Source organism: Haliotis rufescens, unplaced genomic scaffold, assembly GCF_023055435.1.
Source record: "Haliotis rufescens isolate VD_foot unplaced genomic scaffold, xgHalRufe1.0.p SCAF_10, whole genome shotgun sequence".
Classification (NCBI taxonomy): Eukaryota; Metazoa; Mollusca; class Gastropoda; order Lepetellida; family Haliotidae; genus Haliotis; species Haliotis rufescens.
The window spans coordinates 14,618,002-14,640,272 of record NW_025963780.1 but is presented as its reverse complement, the minus strand read 5'-3'; the positions used below and the strand labels follow the sequence as shown (position 1 = coordinate 14,640,272).

General features: G+C 37.8%; 1 protein-coding gene across 13 annotated transcripts in view; it reads right to left on the bottom strand.

Moving 5' to 3' along the window:
- LOC124112094 (tyrosine-protein phosphatase non-receptor type 4-like) overlaps window positions 1-16,828 on the bottom strand; it is a 142,968-nt gene extending 126,140 nt beyond the window's left edge. For 7 of the 13 annotated variants that reach the window (XM_046472040.2, XM_046472043.2, XM_046472051.2 and 4 more), the window contains exon 1: window positions 6,326-7,147. In XM_046472040.2, the coding sequence (XP_046327996.1) occupies window positions 6,326-6,371 (46 nt within the window). In that variant the 5' untranslated portion in view covers window positions 6,372-7,147. Of the gene's footprint in view, window positions 1-3,223; window positions 3,378-6,325; window positions 7,149-16,671 lie in introns of those variants that run through there. The other 6 variants (XM_046472038.2, XM_046472039.2, XM_046472049.2 and 3 more) reach the window with 3 other exon arrangements.
- Window positions 16,829-22,271: the final 5,443 nt, after the last annotated feature.

The window sequence follows — 22,271 nt, the reverse complement described above, 5'->3', positions numbered from 1 at the left end:
CCATTCATGGCAACCACGTTCATACTTGGACCAGAATTCAGGGAGCAGGTTTTAGAGACATCATGACTGGAATAATTCATACAAAGTTTCATTCCACAGGCCTCCATGGACAGACAGACGGCAAAACAAGACATAAATTGACTTGACAGTTAGCAGAGCTAAAAATCAGGCAACATACTGTATCAGAATGATTTAAATATGAAAACTAAGTAGGCAAATCAAACTTCAGCAGACAGCAAAAACAAAAGTTTAAACAGCAAGGCTTTATGGTCTCCTACAAGCAAAATAGCCTTCACTACCAAACACTGGTTCACAGTTTCCTCCTCCAACCAGAAAATTAGATTAATCATCAATCAATACTTCTATATTTAACCACTTGGATGCTTTCCTACAAAAGTAGTGTAAGCTGACGAGTGTGAATCAAATATTACCCAGTTAATGCATGGGGCAGCAACTGTTCATGTCGACAGCAGCCTGCGCCGTAGTTTACACCCAAATACTGCATCACTCTGCATGGTGATGCAGCCATTCATGTTGACAGCATAGAGCCGCAGTTTACAGTGTGAGTAAGTGTGTATGGTTTTACGCCGCTTTTAGCAATATTCCAGTAATATCACGGCAGGGGACACCAGAAATGGGCTTTACACATTGTACCCATGTCAGGGTTCGAACCCGAGTCTTCTGACTGCAAATAGCTACAGTCTATACCCAGATACAGCACGTTAACACAGCCATTCAAGCTGACAACATAGTCTACAGTCACAGCCACAGTCTACAGATACTGCATGGCAGTGCAGCCATTTATGCTGACAGCATAGAGCCGCGAGGTAAAACCCAGATACAGTATGGTGATGCAGCCATTCATGCTGACAGCATAGAGCCGCAGTTTACACCAAAATACTGCACACTGTGCTCAGCGACGCAACCATTTATGTTGACAGCATAGAGCCGCAGTTTACACCCAAATACTGCATCACTCTTCATGGTGACGCAGCCACTTATGTTGACAGCATAGAGCCGCAGTTTACACCCAAATACTGCATCACTCTGCATGGGAACGCAGCCACTTATTGCTGCATAGAGCCCCAGTTTACACCTAAACCCAGCCAACTGTGCATGGTGACAAAACCATTTATGTTTACAGCATAGAGCTGTAGTTTACACCCAAATACTGCATCACTCTGCATGGTGACGCAGCCATTTATGTTGACAGCATAGAGCCGAAGTTTACACCCAAATAATGCATCACTGTCCATGGTGACACAGCCATTCAAGTTGACAGTAAAGAGCCGCAGTTTACACCTAAATCCAGCCAACTGTGCATGGTGACAAAACCATTTAGGTTGACAGCATAGAGCCGTAGTTTACACCCAAATACTGCATCACTCTGCATGGTGACGCAGCCATTCATGTTGACAGCATAGAGCCGCAGTTTACACCCAAATACTGCACACTGTGCATGGCAACGCAGCCATTCATGTTGACAGCATAGCCGTAGTTTACGTCCAACTACTGCATCACTGTGCATGGTGACGAAGCCATTCATGTTGACAGCAGAGAGCCGTAGTTAACACCTAAATACTGCATCACTCTGCATGGTGACGCAGCCATTCATGTTGACAGCATAGTGCCGTAGCCTACACCCACATACTGCACACTGTGCATCATGATGACGAAGCCATTCATGTTGACAGCATAGACCCAAAGATACCCTGATACTGCAGCCAGTCATGCTGACTGCAAATAGCTAGTCTATACCCAGATACAGCATTTTAACACAGCCATTCATGCTGACAACATAGCGCCAGTCTACAGATACTGCATGGTAGTGCAGCCATTTCTGCTGACAGCATAGAGCCAGAGCCAGTCTATACCCAGAAAGAGCATAGTTATGCAGCCATTCATGCTGACGGCATAGAGCCGTGAGTTTATACCCAGACTATGCATGGTGACGCAGCCGTTCAAGCTGACAGTAGAGAGCTGCAAATACTTAGACACTGCTTGTGATGCGGCCACTAAAGATGACAGTATAGAGCCGCAGTAAATACATGTACTCAGATACTGCATAGCATAGGAGTACTTGTAATAAGACTAGGAGAGTATGGTTCACTGAAGGTTCATATATTGTGACTTGTACTGTGACTATATCTCTGTCTGCATATTCAGACTTATTTCAACTGAATCAGATTTACAAAAAATATATTGGAAATTTGTCATGTTTATTTATTCCCTTTGATTCCCTAAAATTGAGTTATCATGCATTACACTGTGTACAAAGATGGAAATGTATTGCTCCACTGTGCACTCACAAAGACATTAAAGCTTCGCCTTTGGAATTTACATGTGTCAACAAGAATAACAATTTAGTTAAATAAGAAAAGTTTGTTTTCTATTATTACAATCAGTATTGTGTTACATTAATGTCACTTACTGGTTACTATGGTTAGCATGGAACATATGTATTGGGTTCATCTTAAGAATATATAATTAAGATGTTGTTGGGCAAAACAGGTTCTTAAAATATTTTGTCCTTTGTTTCAAAATATGGCATTTGTAGCTACATCATGTCTAAGTTGACAGATAATCACATATTATCATTTCAGTTACCCATGATATACTTAGGTACAAGCTACTCCATACTGTGCCTCATGTTGGAAATCCCAAACACATGATGTGTTGACCAGATTTTATGAAACATTCTTTCAAGAAAACATCACATTTGAAACTAAGAATCTGACCTCATCAGTGCGACTCACAGAGCATTGCTAAGGTATAAGTGGACAAAGAGTCATAACACTGATGTATGAGACATGTTGAAAATTCACATCAGATCAGATACTCACTTCTATGCTTTGACCTGCAGCAATTAACCTTAAACATCAACATGATCAATACTCATTAATCATCAATGACAGACACATGAAGAAAATGTTTTGCCTGGAAAATGACTTGCACCAGATGTCTGATCAATATACTATGTATGCCAGCACCATTTCTTATTGCTGGTGTGCTGCATGCAATGGAATCATATCCACTTCCACATCAGGTCATGCATCAAGGTTTTTCAACTGGTGTCAAACGTCACACCAAATAGACATAAAACTCCATGCCCTTTCACTCACAGCACCCCCGAAATCTCCTCCATACTGCATATCTATGCCAGCTTCTGAAGCAGGGCATACAGCCAACATATACTAGGATATTATGGTCTATGTTTACTAACCTATAATCTCGCCAGCAGCCTTCCATTGTTAGGAAATCAGACAAGGAAACGGCAGCTACAGATCCATCCCTCACCACAACAAACACAGTGAATGCATCGTCACACCAGTGAGGAGTGGACAGACAATAAGGCCGGCCCGCCGCCGCCGAGTGAGTCGGGGGAGAGAGAGTCAGCGCTCCTCAATTATGCAAATTGTGCAGGAGTCCATGAGCATTACGATTTTCTAATGGCCCAAATGCCTGGTTATCATGCCCTGATTACAGCTAGAAGAAGTAGGTCGCAAGAATCTAAGGACACAGGTATTGAGCATGGAGAATTCCAAGCAATGTCAGGGCCCTTTATCTCAGGCTGATGATCTGCCACACAATCTATAATAACAAAGTCCTAGGCATAGGCAACAGGGGATTTCTGTCTTTGTGTCACTGTCTGTGGCAAGTGAACCTCGAAAAAATACTTATTTGGATAAGCAAATCAAGAAAGATCAAACATGAATGTTCTACAAAGCATTCAGTTCTATCAGGAGAAATGAAATAATTAATTCATAAAGTTTGGTATATGAAAAAATACGCAAAAAAATCAAAAATATTACTTCCACCATGCTAAAATACAATCCACATGTTCAATAAGAACAACAATGATAACAGACTTCTTGTACAAATAACATGCAAAATGACAAGGAAGAATAACTTCACTAACAAATTAAGTCTAATTTAACAATTTGTTTATATTACTATGTTTGTTTATTTTTTGTTTAATGCTGCACTTAGCAATATACAGGCTACATGACAGCAGTCTGCAAAAGCCTGAACCAGACAAACCAGTGATTAACAGATGAATCTCCAGACAACACCCCATGCCATCAGGGTACAACATCCAATCCGAACAGTCCCTTCATATGACAAGCATACATTGCCGGGGAGGGATTGAAACCCGGAATCCCCACCAGGGTATGTTTTCTAATGATGTGCATTATCGTTCACTGACTGTGTTTCAAAATAGCAGTGGTGTAATACCCTGTATGCAGTCCTGAATACACAAGGGTCCCCTGTTAATACAAGAAATCACACACTTCCAGTACAGTAAGTAACAAGGCAGAGCCAAACTTACTCAGCAAAGTGAAATCTTTTAATCTGCATAGGCAGTAGTTTCATTAACATGATTCGAAAAATGTGCATAATTTACAAAATTACAGATCTTTGACGAGATGTAATTTATGGACTTGATCCATGGGTACTGTACTAGAAACTGGTGAATTCTTGATTTCCACATGACAACAAAATATGCTGTCTGCAAACATTCTGCCTGAAATTGAATCTGACAGTGCAAGGGAAGCAACTCCTAAGGCTCACTGGAGTAGTTTAATGTATCACAAAATGACATGTGTCAAAGTATATACTTTTCAATCAAGTTTTATTTTCCAATCATACAAAAGGAACTTAGATAATTATAGGCAATTTTTCTCAACCTCAACTTTTTACTTGTTTTAAACACAGATCATATATTTTGTGGCAACCAAACAGAGAATGACCAAAGCAAACAGAGAATGACCAAAGTACATGACAGGAAAAGATGTCTTAAGCATTGTGTTAAGAAATGCCATACTTTTTTTTAAACATGCACAATTTGATACTAAATCATACTTATCGAATTATGCCTCCATTATTTCATAGGCCATTTGGAGCCATGGATGATGGACTAAATCATGACACAAACTGACAAGGAAGCTTTAGGAAAGGAGGGTTAACCATGTATGTAACTTAAAATGATGAGAAGGGAGAAATGTTTTGAAAACTTTACAATTTTGGTTACAATGTGATCATAAAAACAGATATTGTATTTAATCTATTAATAATAATAATTAATTACAAATTAATCAAATTATGCACAGTAACACAAAATAAATCCCTCTGTGAAATATTGATCTGTTGTGTTATCGGTAATCAATGTTAATGCCTTAAGGTTTCAGAATGGCCATGAGAAGAAACATTAGAACGATCACCAGAGGACATTATAAGTCCTTGGGGAGGGAAATTACCTACTAACCCGAAAAGTGATAACATACAGCAATACCCCCAGAATGTTTGAAATTCTACTAGCCCTTAGGATAACTTTAACATTAATAAAACTGGTCCAGGATAGTGCTAATTTCCATCCCTGTTGGGAAAAATGTTTACAGTAATATTCAAAATGCTTCAGCATTTTCAGCAGTATTTCTTGCTACTACTCATACAATGTATCAGCAAGGATGTTATTTTCTCCCTCAGAACTAAAACTCTTGCTTCACACTGTTTGAGTCTGCTGATCCAACAATTTGTAAGAATCTGGAAGGTTTATTTGTTTCCTCTCAAAATTAAACTTAACTCCTTGCTAAAGTTTTGTGTAAAAGATAAATACAAAATGCTGAATGCTCAAAACATTTAAGACAACAATATGTTTTACATGTTCAATTTGGATTAACAATGATTAAGTCATAAAGCATAGATTGTCATATGACAAGCATAATAGGTCAATTTCAAATCCCACTGTTCAATCCCAAAATGTAGCTATTTCTGCTAACTTACCAAAGGATAAAAAGTGGGTCATATTTCCTGTAGCCTGTGACAGATCTAGGTGTGACATTTTCAATCACATCCTACTAACAAGCTCATTTAAGTTGTCACTGTACTTGTGACATGCAGTCAACTCACACCATAGTGAACCACAGCCACTTACCATCATCTACACTTGAAAGTGTTGACGCCCACACAACTTCAACTTATTGATAATTATTACTATTAGAAGATGAAGGATCAAATAAAACAATCGATATCAAATGAACTTCTCAAGATTGTTTATCATATTATCACAGTTGATTTCTACCTTAACAATAAGCCTCTCGCGTTCTCATGGAACTAATCTCATCAACGCTTATTAGAATATTCTAGCCTCAGTGGTGATAGGCATATGTCGCCATTGATGATACTTTCACAACTTCACAAATAACATATTTCTAAACTAAATAAAGTATTGAAACACACCACAGTGTCAAATACTGTAACAATGCTACTCCAAACCATTTCAGTAGTTATTAAAAATTAGTCTCCATGATGCTTGACAACTTACCAGTAATTCGCTCCCACAACTTTCTCATTTCCGTCATCATATCCATTTGACTTGTCTGTTTCTAGGTAATCAACACAAGTACTCTCCTCCACAACTAAATCATGTGTGTGAGTTAGTACATGTGTGCAACATCCTATTTCTTCCCTGTTTCATGACAAAGTGGAAGCATCCAATGTCCTTGTTATTTAAACACCCACATAAGGATGTCATAATTTTGCATATCACATCTACTCAGCATAAACATTAGGACATGTTATTACAGCAGAAGTCACCAAAGGTAAACTGTTTGTCAAATCACTAGAAACCAGTTCACCTCACACTGGTAAAGCATTATTTCAGGAAGATATGTTGATAATAACCAGACACATGTTTGTAGAGATGTCCATAATACTACTACAGTCTTCCTCTGTGAGATATATATCAGACATTGTAGCATCCCAGGTCAGAGTAACCTGAAAAATATATAAGCCATTGAATGGATCCTTTGAACTGTTCACATTAGAAGAACATGTGGTCAAAACCCACACATACACACTCCACAACACCTCTCAAAAGAAGCCAAATTCCTTTTTCCCTTCATCAAGTCAGAGGATAGGATTTTCAGCCTCAGCTCCCTCTCAACTGGGACATACAATGTTGGAACGTTCCTTTTAAAAGTTTTCCCATACGTACTGGATTTTACAAGTTGAGAAGCTATCTGTCCCCAGGTTAAAGTTCAGATGAAAATGTCAAACTGGGGGTCCCCATCCTGCCATTTGTCCTGGGACCAAGTAACATTAGTCCAGCAGCATCAGTCCCCCAGCCAGGCACGCTGCTTCCTCTCTGGCAACACCGGTGACTCCTCAACAGATGTTTTTCTAAGCTATCATCTTCTCAGTAGAGTGATAATGATGATAACGCTTCAGCCAAACTGAAGCCTTGTTGTCAGACTTCAAACACTGGCAGGAGAAACTCAAGCCTACCTTGATTCTGAGACTGCATCTTTGAACTGGGGTTCTCAACCTTTCCTGGCCTGGCCTAACTGTGTGGTCAATCAACTTTGATATGCTGATCATGCTGATGGGCAGAGTACTCTGTAGGTACAACTACCACACAATCTATAAGCATGTACTAAGGTGTTGCAGGAATGCAGAGCACAACTGAAATATATTTCATTTTCAGCATGTTCAGAATTTTCATAAGTTACACGGTAAACTCTGAACTATAACAATGATAACCTTATAATGTAATATATGCATTTAACATGTCTAATCTGAGTTTCTTTATAATCATAATATCACAGAATAACCTTCATGTTCAATCCAGTTAAAAGTTATTCTTAGCCTTATATTTGTATTTGATTACTTAGCATGCTTAGGTATGCCAGTCATTAAAAAAATCAAGATGAATTAAGCAAATAAAACTTGATCCTTGATATTTGTTTACCTCAAGGTAAGATATAAAAAGCATTTATGGTAAACCATTGCAACTCAATGGAAGCAGTTCCAAGTATGAGGACAAATCTAAAAAGCATTTCATTATGATATCCAGCATTTTACTGATTGGTTAGCGGTTTCGTTATGACATGGGCTGGTGAGATTTGCTTCCCCCCCGCAGTTGTGTCCATAAAGCCAAGGCTGGTATGTGAGAACTGTGCAGCAGCAGCAGCAGCAACAGCAGCATGGGGGTGGAGAGACTAGCGGCAGTCTGTGCACACACAACTGTACAGATCACGTTACGTTTTGTGAGGAGCATCTTCACTCTCAATCTCCGTCCTGCTGGCAATATTCACTCTATAGTCTGTTCTAGTTAACATTATTTCTAATTGTCTCAGCAATATCCACAGGTTGCAATCCATAGCAGTAATACAGCATCCAGGTACAGGCATCCATGATACCATGCATGATGCTTGTCTTCCCATATCAATACAAAAACCATGTATGAATTGGTATCCAACACAGTTTAGTCTCAAAATTCAAAAACTGTGCATTATGAATAGATACTTAGTGTCAATACTTAATTTTGCTTACTATTTCTGAGTATCTAATACTGTAAGACAATTATAAATAAATCATACTGATTCACATTTACACAAGAACTAGTACTGCACACAGGAATCATTGTAAGTAAGTCAGGATAGTACCAAGTTGCAGTCTCTAGCTCAACCAGTGTCCGGAATAACTGCCTGCCAACCTGCCCGTGGCAGGTAACTTTTCTGTTGGGCTGCATGAAAGTTTCCTGCATCTACCCGACCTTGGGTTTGTATAAGGTGGGCCAAGTTGCCCACAGACCATGACAAATTATGACCTTTGCACGAACAATGTTGGACATACAAAATATTTTAACATGCAATAAAATACTGAAGCAACTTTCAATATTATCTCTCTTCATACCATCTCCCTACCCTTAATATTAACTGAACTACCACAGATAGGGAATAAAGGATAAACATAAGCCACAAATAGCAGAAGAACTATGCCATCAACCAATATAAAAAAATGTGTAACAAAACAATATCCCCGATACTATGTGGGGATAAAAATCTGATATCACTATTGCTTCCTGCCTTATATTTGTAATTATCCTAACAGCAGGGGAAGCACTGTACATGGACATGGACATGCAATGCAACGAGTTTAAAAAAGCCTCATACTGAATTCTTTGTTTACTTTTCTGATATAAGTTGACCACTTCGAGCAAAAGTAAAGGTTGACTTCTTAAATGGAGTTTGTTACATAAACTGATAATGTTTAATGATAATGCAGCATGTGATCAACAATTGAATGCATGAATTATGAAAATAATGTGACCATTGAGCATGAACGCACATGACATATTTGCTTGATAATGTGTACCTACAGAGTGTATTCCCACTTCATTTTAACATCTCTATGTCACATTCTGTCAAATGCTGCTAACAGGTGATTAAAAGACACTCAGAATTATCTCAAACCAGGCTCAGTTTCCTGTATGCTTTGTTCCATTATTAACTTGAGACTGGATGCATTTCGGAAGTTACCTTTTAAATCAGGTTATAAGAAAATACTCTAAGAAGCATGAAACAGAATGAATTTTTTTTTTTATTTACAGTTTAATTGTTTTTTGAAAAATATAAATGTGAAAGAATCATGAGAATTAAACATTCAGCAAAACTAAACAATATAAATCATAAAAATTTGAGTCTGCTCGTGTATGTGTACATGCATTTGTCCTCTGTACGAGTTCAGTACCTCCTGTAAGATGGGACACTCTGGAGGTCACACACGCAATGAACATGATTGATTAATTGGAAGAATAGCTTTACTATCAAGTACTTGATCACCACACATTCCTCAAGTTTGTCTGTTTTCCAAATGTCACAGACCCCTGAATATTTTACTGACTTGTCATGGCGATAAAAATTGGCCCAGTTGACTCAATTTTTTTCGGATATATCTCTATATCTCTATGATGTAATGTTCACAGAAAACGAGTTCACCATTACACAATCCCTTCTATGTAAGCCTTAGAACTTCAACCCTTGTATGTATCATAAAATGAAGTATTGTGCTGCATTGCGCATCATGAACAATATACAATGCCTTAGCACCATGACATACACTGTGAGAAATGAATAGGGGTCCTATCCTCCTGCAGGTGTTTAGCTAGATTACTCTTATTAAAGGACCCCCTAAAATCATTATCCTTTGACAATAAACCACAGTGAAGGTCTGCCCTACTTACATTTACAACTTACCTTATTTTACAAGTAGATTGATTCACTGATGCATTGTGACACAACATAATACATTATTTTGCGTACTGTGATATGCAACGATATTTACAAAAATATATTCAGCAGTAAATGTGTAAATGAAACATTGCCTATCAGGTATGTATTGTGTCATGAGTTAGCTACAAGGCTGCCATCAATGCAACAGTAATAGACCACAAGGAAGAGTCACTTATTCTTCCTCGCTTTTACTCATCTCAAGCAGAGGTATGTTAATGTCGACAATGGAGATTATCCTATTTGTGCAGGTGAACATGGTGTACAGCACATAGACAGCATCCCCGAGTGAGAAACCCAACAAATAAACACATTTTAATGATGAATCGGTCATAATTATCCAAAGTGTAGCTGAGTAAGCACAATGATCAAAACTAGTGGTGGGACGATACACCGATGCATCAATGGATTGTGATCTTTTCTTCTCGATACAAGTATCGATCACAGTCACACACTAAGCAAAAAATAATCATTCTGAGCATAAATGTTTGCTTTAATAACTGTTCCACTAAACACTCATCAGTAGTTAATAGTGAAAACATACTCATTTTCATTCCTTATGCCATACTTCACACTGCCAACTGTAATCCATCAGTGTGCCACAGATACACACCACAGATAAAAGCACATGCAAGTATCGTTATCCATATCGGATCGTGTGTAAGGTATTGTATCAAATCAGACAGTTGGTGTATCATCCCATCCCTAATCAAAACTGTGTTTTCAGTTGGTTTCAGGTTCTGTACCATTATGTACACCATGTATACAACTTGGTGGTGCATGACACAGGTTCTATACCATTAGGCTAAAATAAAAAGTCTTGGTTCTCAGGCACCACCACATCATCATAAAAACTGTTGCATGATTTGATGGTTTCCAATAAAATAAAATCATTTAATGTTCCACGTCTCGAACACACAACCTCTACAGTGAAATAATGCAATATCAGAAATATTGCGATCCCATATGGCGTGCAGTTACTTCCTTTTATGCACTGCTTTAATGCACATCATGTGTGTTATGATCATGGCAGTAGCCAGAGTGGGGATAATTGCCATAGCTAGTCCACTGTTAAACGTTGGGCAGCTATGTTTAAGGCTGGGAGCTCAAGCCTTGATGTTGACCCTAGATCTGGATGTCCTTCAACTTCCATCAATGACGATTCAATCATGGATGTAAACTTATTCTGTCAGATAGACTTATTATCATTGCTGAACTTGAGGAAGAAACATGTCTGAGCCAATGGCTTCTTTATCATGATAATTCATGAACATTTACAGATGAATAAGATATGTGCTTGTTGGGTGCCAAAGTTTCTAAATTCAGATCTTAAGGTAAAAAGAAATGATATTGCCAGAGAAAATTTAGAGCTAATTGAGGTGGATTTCGTCAAATTCAAAAAGAGATTAGTAACAGAGCAGGAAGTTAAAGACGACATGTCTCTACTTGAACATTTGGAAGAAATAGAGGAGGAACTGGCATTAATTCATCATATGGATGACGTGGACCAACAGCCCGAACAGCAAGGAGTGATGAAACATAGGTCCACCACTATGATCCTGAGTCAAAACGTCAATCCATGGAATGGAACCATTCTACTTCTCCAGCACCAAAGAAATTTCAAGTCTTCAAGATCAGTGAAGAAAGTTATGGGCATGATGGTTGTTGATTACTTCGAAAGTAAAAAAGACGATTACCGGTGCCTACTATGCTGATTTGCTTCATTGCCTGAGAGATTCTATCAAAGAAAAGTGGCAAGGAATGCTGACAGCTGGAGTTGTACTACTTCATGACAATGCGTCTTCTCACACCTCTCGACTTGCAAAGGCTGCTGTGCGACAATGTGGGTTCGAAGAACTTCCTCACCCTTCATACTTGCCAGACCTGGCACCAAGTGATTTCCACCTGTTTCCTAAACTGAAAGAATACCTTCGTTGAAAGAGCTATGATGACAATGATGACCTTAAAGCTGCCATGAATGGGTTTTTCAGGGTGGCTTCAGAAAACTTCTTCCTGACCGGAATTGAAAAGCTTTACTATTGATATAAGAGTATTGAAAAGCAGGGAGATTATGTTGAAAAATAAAATTAAAAACCCTTCCACAATTATGGTTTTGTTTGTTAGGCTTAGAACTTTTTACCAGCCCTAAAAAAAACATCTCTAGACATGATGAATTACAACTTCAAAAAGGCATTGTTTTTAAGATTCAGATTACTGTGTGTAATTGTCATATTTTGTATAAGCCAGAAACAGCAATCAGCTGTACACGTTTTCTCCCTGATCTCTTTTTTGAGGATTTTTTAGTTTTTGTCCTGTGTGTGAAATCAAACAACATCAGCCAAGAAGGTGCCTCAGAAGCCACAACTTGACATATATTGGGGGAGTTATCAAAACCCCCAACAATACACACACCTTTTTCAAAGGAACAATTGTCCAGAGCAATTTGAATCAAGCAGTCTCTTGTCTCCTTCTTAATTTTTCCTGTAGAAAACACTGTATCTTTATCAAATTATTAGAACATACAGGATGACCTCCCAGACTTACACTGCAATAATATTTCAAGAAGCGTGAACACGTGCCATTCACATATGGATTTCAAGTTTTCAACATTATCATATTGACACATTGCACCAGCTCCTCATGGCTGGATGATGCAACAAAAGGGAGAGAACTGTTACTCATCAGTGTACAGCAGCAAACAAGTGATCAAGGACTCCCATGGTGAATAGAATAAGCTACACCAGGGCTTGAAAAATACACTCGTCCGCTCGTATTGACGAGTGGTAACTGATGTCGTGCAAGCTAAAATTATCAAATATTCATCCTGACGGACTAGCAGATACTTACAGCAGTTTAATTTATATTTGTTTTGATGTGCAATATATTGACACGGAAATCACGGCCATTCAGACGATCAATATTTATGTCGCGTATAGCATTAACAATTAGGCTACGGTTTTTCTCTTGATGTATCTTTGCGCAGGCTTTGCGCTGAAACCAGTCTTTATTTATTGATGTAAGCGGCCGGTTGCTAACTAAACCAAAATGGCGGATATGAGAAAGTTTTTCTCGTCGGAGGGTCGTGCCGACAAAAAGTTGATTGCACAGGCGGAGAAACGAAAACTTAGTCAAAAACAATACGATACACAAAAGCGAAAACGTGTTGCACAGTCTGCGTGGTTGAGTGAATTTGAATGGGCAAAATTTGACGATGATGACAGCGAGTTGTATTGCACTGTCTGTCGAAAATACCCCAAACTATCTGATCCCAAATGTGGACTCGTAACTGGTTTACATCATAATTTCAGAAAAGAAACTTTGAAATTTCACGCTAAAAGTAGGAAGCATATTCAGTGCTGTGAACATGATAAAATTTTTGACAAACCCCAGACTGCGCAGTTTGCCAAGTCAATGCAAAAAGTTGACGAAAAAAACAGTGAAGTTTATGAAAAGCTATTCACAACAGCCTACTATGTTGCAATAGAAGGGGAACCATTTTCAAAATTTCCAAGTTTTTGTCAGTTGCAGTCTAAGACAACCCGAGTGACAGGCTGATGTGAAACTTTTGCTCTGAACTTTGGTGTCTACAGCACTGTTTATTGTAATTCCTATGCAGCTTCATTTAATTTATTAATATCACACTGACAGTGACAGACTGATGTGTCTTTCATCATAACTTAACTGTTCAAAATAACTTAACTTATTATTCCTTAATTTATTCAATATTGTCTTACTGTGGAAATAAAAACACAAAATAAATCTTGAAACAATTTACTTTGTTTTCAGTGGTTACATGGTACATGATACACGATATTGTCTGTTCAGCATTGAGCAATAGGGCAAGTGAAAATTTGGCAGGACGAGTACAAAATAAAAAGTACTTGCCCTGCAGGACAAGTAGGGTTGAAAATTTTTTTCGAGCCCTGTACACTCACAACAAGGCATACTTTTTTTCTATGTCATTGTTTGGCTAAACAAATTACAAAAAGACATTTAGTCAAGACATACACTCAAACTGAGTCATGAAAACGGTTATAGTTTCATGTTTATATCTAGCGGGATGCACATATAATTTTCTTATACTTCTCAATCCTTAAACGATTACTAATATGAATGGGAGAAGGCATCTACATGATCTAAGATGAAGATGTTGAAAAATAGTTGATGCCAAAAAGCTTTGTCATGACAGCAAACATGATCCTAATCAATTGAAGCTTGAAGCTAAAGTATCTTTCAAAAGTATCAGTTATTGATTTGTAATTTAGGGATTACAGAGCAAAGAGCATGCATTATGGGTTTCAGTGTTCCTTAAATGGAGACTTATGCATCATAAGGGGAGGAACACATGGGAGTCAAAGTAATAAACTAAATTTTATAGTTTTTGCAATAGTTTAGTAAATGTAGTAGCCTGCAGCCTCGGGGTATCGCGGTACTTGTCATGTACGCTAAACGGAACAATATGCACTCACTAACCTATATGATTATTCGTGTTCTCTATATCAGATGCCATTTATTTTATCTAACAATGCATATTTTACTGATAAAAGTTCATTATTTACATTAGTAGCTCTGAGTAAAAGCCGGGCCTCGCGCTCAGTTTGACAAGGGATAGAACTCCATCGTATCGCGGTACAGAGAAAAGTTGTGTAAGGAGGCCCAAATTGGACAAAATGAGGACATAATTCTACCAAACACTTAGTATGATCATGCCAGACATCAGTGATTTGTCCAGACAAGTGCAAAGACAGCACAAGAAAAAATTCTAAATGTGTTATCAGTAATAGGTATTCAATGCACATTTACCGAGAAGTAAGAGAAATATATTTAAAAAATCAACAACAAAATATCAGAAAAGATATTCTAAGAATGTTTTTAAAAAAAATTGGATGACAATAATTTGTCACAAAATGGAAAAATGTTAAAAGTCAACAATAAATATATAAAAAGCACTCCTAGTATGCCAAAAGTATGTATTTATCGTTTGGCTACTAGTGAAGAACGTATTTCTAAGTTTGGCATACTGGCCCTTATGATCTCCCAATAGATTCTGGGCATAGAGCGGGAAAAAATGTGCGGACTACGTAACTTCCGTTACCTAATTAGTCGCCATGAATATGCAGATGATCTAGTTCAGGTCGATAGAAAAAGTTTACTTGGGGAAATGCGGGTTATATCGTTGGCCATTGACAGATGGGGGTAAGGCAGTATTAAAAAAGATGCCATAAGTATGTATCAACGCATTAATAACTCCTTACTTACAGCAGACGGAACGTTCCGAGGAAATTGAAATTGTTTACGAAGTGAGCACTTCTTGGTTACTGATTTGCATTAATAGACAGCTGCTAAGAGGTGTGTCCTGCGTGAAAAACCCGAAATCACAAATGCCACGATACGATGAATGCCGCGGTACCACAGGGTCCGAATATACCTTGTATTGATGTTTCCTTATGTGCCAAAGTGATATAAGTGAATATTCTCGGTTGTCACCATCAAAGCTAAAATAGCATCAAAGCTACACCAAGCAAAACAGCACAAAACATGTGAAGACTAAACCAAGTCCATGCAAAATTTGCACAATACTTTTCAGGATATCTTCATGTGATTTTGCAATCATAAAATTAAAACATTAGCATAATCAGCATGATCAGGTGAGTATTTCATACTGGAATATACTTTCTTATAGAAACTGCATGCAGTTAACTAACTCAATAAATTATTGCCTCTTCTCATTGAAAAGAGTAACAATAGACATTATAGTATTGAATTATTGCAAACGTCATAGTACCAAGTAACAATGGTAAGAACAAACTTAGCTCTTTTGCAATACAAATTACACTTTCCATCATCTCTTGTTTAACATTAATAAATTTAACATTCTGTGATAAACAAAAGCTTTGTAATAAGTGAGTTATTCATTGTTTTACTTATTTTTCTTTCTGCATTATGTTACACATAGATCTACATTGAGTGTCAGTTAATTGCAGTACTGTTTTGATGAGATGAAATTTTATCCAGATCCTGATATATTCTGTAAAATATCTAATGGCTAGTTATGAATGACAAGGTAAAGGCTCATTTCATCTTTTCTTTGATAACCACCAGATGGAAAATAGAAACATATTTGTGGTGGGGATGTGTCAAGTAAATGCGTATACATTGGCCAGATATGCCTATCTAGACTGAAACTTCTTAGTTAATATTATCTTTTACTTAGTCGATGAATATGACAAGAACATTAAGCTACGTTAATTTCATATAATTGTATGACATTGACCATGTTGACGAGAACCATGACGGGTGCACGAATGTCGGGGAGTCCCTCACTGGTCCACTGACCGCAAAGCCGGTTTGTTGACACACGGTGGTTGGTTATGTCGCCTTTCTATTTCCACCGTGTTGCATCGGTTTCGTGTAATCATAACACTTCAATAAAATCAAAATTATTTCACACTCCCAAAATTATACACTGTGCATAAGCAAACACCACACTGTCATATACAGGTAAACTACGGTTTGTCTTTAGTGACACAAATGACAGGTTTTTGTCTTTACAGGTGTGCTAAGTGACGATATCAAATAACGATCTCATTTTGCTTACCTTACAATCTACTCCCCAAGGGTTGTTTGATAGTTTCGTGTTTCACCATCTATCCTAGTTTTGTGATAAAATGTGGTAATAAATTAATAAATCGTCCAGTAGGTGAAATAAAACACCACAGGAAGTGCTCATCCCACGACAAAATGGCGGCGAAACAACAACATCATCACGTGACCATACGGCACGCTCTTGTCGCCGCCAGGTGGCTGGTGACAGATTAGAATCCAATTTTCCCATAGATTTTACAGGATGAAACTAGATTTTGAATTGTACTTATTTCATTATGGAAGCTACAAATTGTTCGCACACATTATGAAACTTACATGATTTTCACATCCATAATACTTTTATCATCCATCGATCTTTTTAATATATGCGAGTTAATAAAAATCATATACCGCGAATGAATGATGATCGATGAAACATTATCTATTGTTAAAGAAAGTCGAGTCCCTAATCCAAACGAAGCACACATAGTGATTTCACACACTCTACACCAATGTTGAAAAACACCCCTGTTGACGTAATGTTTAGTGATGTCACAACAACAATGACGTCACGTCAAAATCTGACACTACGGTAAAATCAGAACAATCAGTAAAATCATGACAAACATACTCAAATAAATTAGGAGATAAACATACTGTGTATTCAATGTAGAGCAAGGTTACCTGTAAATTTAATCGCGCTGAATTGAATTTGGAGCCGAACGCGCAACATTATCATGTTTGAACTTCCCAAAATTGGATTTTTTGTTAACTGAATATTTGTACTGTAAAAAAACACGTTTGACTATTCCTTTTTGTAACCAGTTTCTCCAGAAGTTTTTCGCTGCTTGGATAAAGAAACAATTTTTATCTCTGGCTGTCAGTTATCAACTGATCTTTCCTCTATCATAAAATTTATATTTCGTGATCCCCTACTCTTTTTAGAATGTAGTTCAGGGCGAAAAACGTCACGGTACATTGTCATGTTTGAAATTCACAAAATTGGATTTTTGGGTTAACTGCATGGGTATTCTAAGATAGATAGATAGATAGATAGATAGATAGATAGATAGATAGATAGATAGATAGATAGATAGATAGATAGATAGATAGATAGATAGATAGATAGATAGATAGATAGATAGATAGATAGATAGATAGATAGATAGATAGTATTTTGTCATTCGAAGTTGACTTAATACATGAATGGAATAACGTCCTGTTTCACCTAAAATAGCTTTGTTGACAGCAAATTTTCCAATCATTAAAAAGCGCTTAAAGTAGGAAGCATGTACTTTTTCAATGGCGTCATTATATTTTTACGCCCTATATTTCTGCTCCATATAGCAAGATTGTGCGATTTGGCCGTCAAAATATAGTACAAGCTGTAGAAAAGGATACATAAAATTATAGATAGGTATAATTGCTTTTGATGCTTTTGATGTTAGTTGTTTGCATGCAAAACTGACCATGAAGGTTTAGATGATAGCGTCAAGCGTAAATATTTATAATAAGTAACAACTTTTAAGGCGATATTACAATATGTCCATTTTTCATTTTTGGCAATGATACCTCCATTTCTAAAAACAATTACATTTGTTTTTGACAAATGAACTTCCAATCCCCATCTACTGAAAAAAGAATGTAATACATTCCATTGTTTACGTAGACCATAATAGAGTATGAAAACATTATAATATCATCAGCAAATAGAAGTAACATTAAATCTCTTATATCTTGTGTGACAAACACACCATGATGACATTCGTTTAATATTTCTGTCAGGAGCTCATCATATGTACATTTTAATTGTGCTAAACATACGGATATGGCAGGGGCATGCTTTTAATTATGCAAAATTGGTATCATGAAGACCTTTATAATCCCCTAACTGAAGACCCTTTAAAACGAGTGCGACTTGATAATGGGCAGGACCTCTGAGGGCCAAAATCTCAGTTTGTGTGACAGAATCGCATCTCTGCTGAGAAATCAAATCCGGTTCAACCTGAATGGTAGATCAGAATATATCCTGCGTGGGAAATGTCCCGTCCAATTCATAAGTTGGTATTGTTTCCTTTGCAGATATATAGATACTCAGTGACGATTCTGGACATGCTCGCCATTCACTACTATATTTGGTGGCATTTCTTTGATTTAAACATATTTATTCACAAGGAGTGAACGGGATTGGGGGACAAGTTCTTCCAACTTAGATTTGCAAAGTTTCACAATTTCAAATTCAATATATATGCTTACACTATAGAAGAGAAATAAAATGAGAGAGAGAGAGAGAGAGAGAGAGAGAGAGAGAGAGAGAGAGAGAGAGAGAGAGAGAGAGAGAGGGTGAATGTCTTATGGCATCATCTTATGACCACAACGTAGATATTGTATGGAATGAGGCATCCACGAGTGAAATGTATCAACTGTTTCAGGTCACGAAATGAGATTATCATGTTATTTTGCAATAAAGGCAACTGTTCTATTTATTATGCATTTTCTCACTGATCTTAAATGTCTTCTGAACACCACACTGTCAATCAGGCAGACTGAAAGTAGTTCCGGAAACAAATGTTATTTCACTTGAGTGAAATATTGAATTGTTTCTTCAGATGAATACAGTATCTTATTACTAAATATTTTACCATGAATTTGGAAATAAGTCGATAAAGATTGGACAATAAGAAGTATCAAATCACAAGAACCACTTCTAATTTAAACAGCCGATTTGACGGCCGCAATACCGCGGAAGCTATTATTCATAGAAAAGTCATTGTCGGTAGGCATTTTAGAATAATAATTTGTGTAATTATAGGTAATAAAATGCACAGTTGCGGCTGTAAAAAAATAATAAATGTGTGCGGCATTACACTTTGTACTGAATTCAAGATAGAAGTTAAATAAGAAAGCGTATTAAAGGTATGGGAGCCGCAGAGAGTTTGGTGCTTTCTACATATATATATATATAGCTGACTTACGAAGTTGCTGTGCTATACATTTATAATGCCTGACTTGTTTACGAGTAAAGTATTCGATGACTCCTAAACAAACAACAAATTGAGCATATACAGCACCAAACTATGTTTAATAGCTTTTATCAATGTTCCCTAAATTGAGATAGACAAGCCACTCAAAACATATTGGTTTCAACTCATGCCCCGTACTCAATATCTTATCTAAGCTCGGAGAGTTCGTTCAATGTTGTTCCGGTGGAGTGGAGATGAACGTGAAAACACTGTATCGTTATTGTAAAATGTTCTCGAAAGAAAACGTTTTATCTCGATTTATATATGTATATGTGTTCCCCAACTTTTACATGTGTCACGATTGCTTCACTTTACAAAGACAAACATGTGATGATATTCATTTAGGTCATGTTTTTATCAGGTATCTCAATCGAACAATATTTTACACGCAAAAATGTCAGTGTAGCGGTTGCAAAAATGCACCCTTGTGCCGCTTTCTCCATTACTCTGATAGTAAAGTCAAACATTACGTCATTTTCGATTTCCAGCATGGAAATAAAACACTCCTTTTGGGATATTGTGACGCTGTATTGTCCTTTTGGAGACCACTTTACGTCCCTATATGTTAATACCCTCATGGTGCGAGAGACTTATGCATGTGTTAAACATACATCTCCAGGGGGCCTTGCACAGACCTGTCGAACTGTTTTGACAATTCCAATATTTCATTTAAAAGTAAGATTTGCATTACATGCCGCACACCATCAAATCCAGATCAATGGCTTTTGTCTTGGATGTCATTTGCATATACAGGTAATTGCTAAGAACAGTATTGTTGTTGTTGTTGTTTAACGCTGCACAGAGGAAAACAATATTCCAGCTATATGACAGCGGCCTGTAAATAATCGATCCTGGACCAGATAATCTAGTAACTAATGTATAGCGCTTGACCGACCGATCCATTAAGTCGCACCTCACCGACCAGCATAGGCTGCTGGGGGCATTTTCTAACCCGGAATCTCCACAGAGGCAATGAACAGTTCTATGTTGTACGGTGAAGTTACATGGCGTGTCTGAAGTAAGGTCGCTCCAAAACGGAACAAGTCTGGGCTCAAAACACGACAATAATGTGAACAGTTTCTGTTTGAAGAGACCAATACTGGGGTATGTTTTACAAAGGCTATATGATCCGTGTAGATCCGGGGTAGAATAGGTCCTCAGCAACCCATGTTGCCTTAAAAGGCGACTGTGTTTGTCCTAAGAGGCGACTAACGGGATAGGGTGGTTCCATCTCCTGGAAGGCCTGTCATGTCATTAGCACTAGAAATGATCCAGATAATTCACGGTATGGTGATGAACGACCGACCAACGAATGACTGAGCATATTATTACTAGTTCGGTAGGCATTTCCCAGGATAGAATACATTCTATTACCACAGAAACTTTGTCAGTGAAGAAGGTATCATCTCGTTGGGTTTCGAAGCTTTGGACATTTGATAGAATGCGGACCAGGCGTAACATGTCTCGTGATAATCTAGCTCGGTTTGAAGCTGATCCCGAAAGGTTTTTGCCACGATTTGTAACTATGGACGAAACCTTGGTTCACCACTTCCAGCCGGAGTCCAAACAACATTCAAACAGTGGAAGCATTTGACATCACAACCATCAAAGAAGTCTTCAGCAACTCATGCTTGCCGTAAAAGGCGACTAACGGGATCGGGTGGTCAGGCTCTCCGACTTGATTGATGCATGTCATCGTATCCCAAAAGCGTAGATCGATGCGGATGATATCAATCACTGGACTGCGGACACGTGGATATATGGATTCCCCCCCCCCCGTGTCTCGGTACAAGATGTATAATCAAATATAAGAAACACTAGTACTGCTTTGAGAAAACTTCTTTATTAAAGATAAGAAAATGGTAAAACGTAAGAGAAAGATACCCTAATGTGTCAAGAGCAAGACACATTTCCGAGGCTTCTTGGGATTGTGCAATCATCAGGTAGCCGAAGTTCCGGCTTCCTGCAATGCGAGGGTGTTACCAAACCCCAACAAGAGTGTTGATCTATGGATTAGATACCGATCAATAACGGTGTCCGATTAAATTGGGAAAATATGTAAAGTATCGAGCAAAAAACAAACAGCAGGATTTAAAAAAGCCTTCCTTCGTGCGTAAGGCTTTTGTGGCCGGATTTGTATCTTGTCGTGCATATACAGGTTCGAATCACAGGATCGGGAAATATTTTAAGAAAGGTTAATTCAGGATTGACAGTGTACCATACTCTACATTTGTGAAGACTTATATAAGAAACGAAACAGGATATCGTTATGTTTGTAAAGAACTAGTTTTAGCGGGGACCAAAGGCGATGGGCAGGGCTCAACCTACAATAAGCGTCACTACAGATACAAGAAACCTGAGAACAAAATCGATGACGGCTCAGGAGGTTTCAATTTACTCTAACATACGAAAAATAACAAAACGTTCAACAGCATGGATATAACAACTTCTGATTTATGGCTCGCTGACTAGGTTAATGTATGGCGTAGATCGATGCTCATGATGTCAGTCACTGGATTGTCTGGCCCAGACTCGGTTATTTACAGTTCGCCTTCATATAGCTGGAACATTGCTGAGTTTGGCGTCAAAC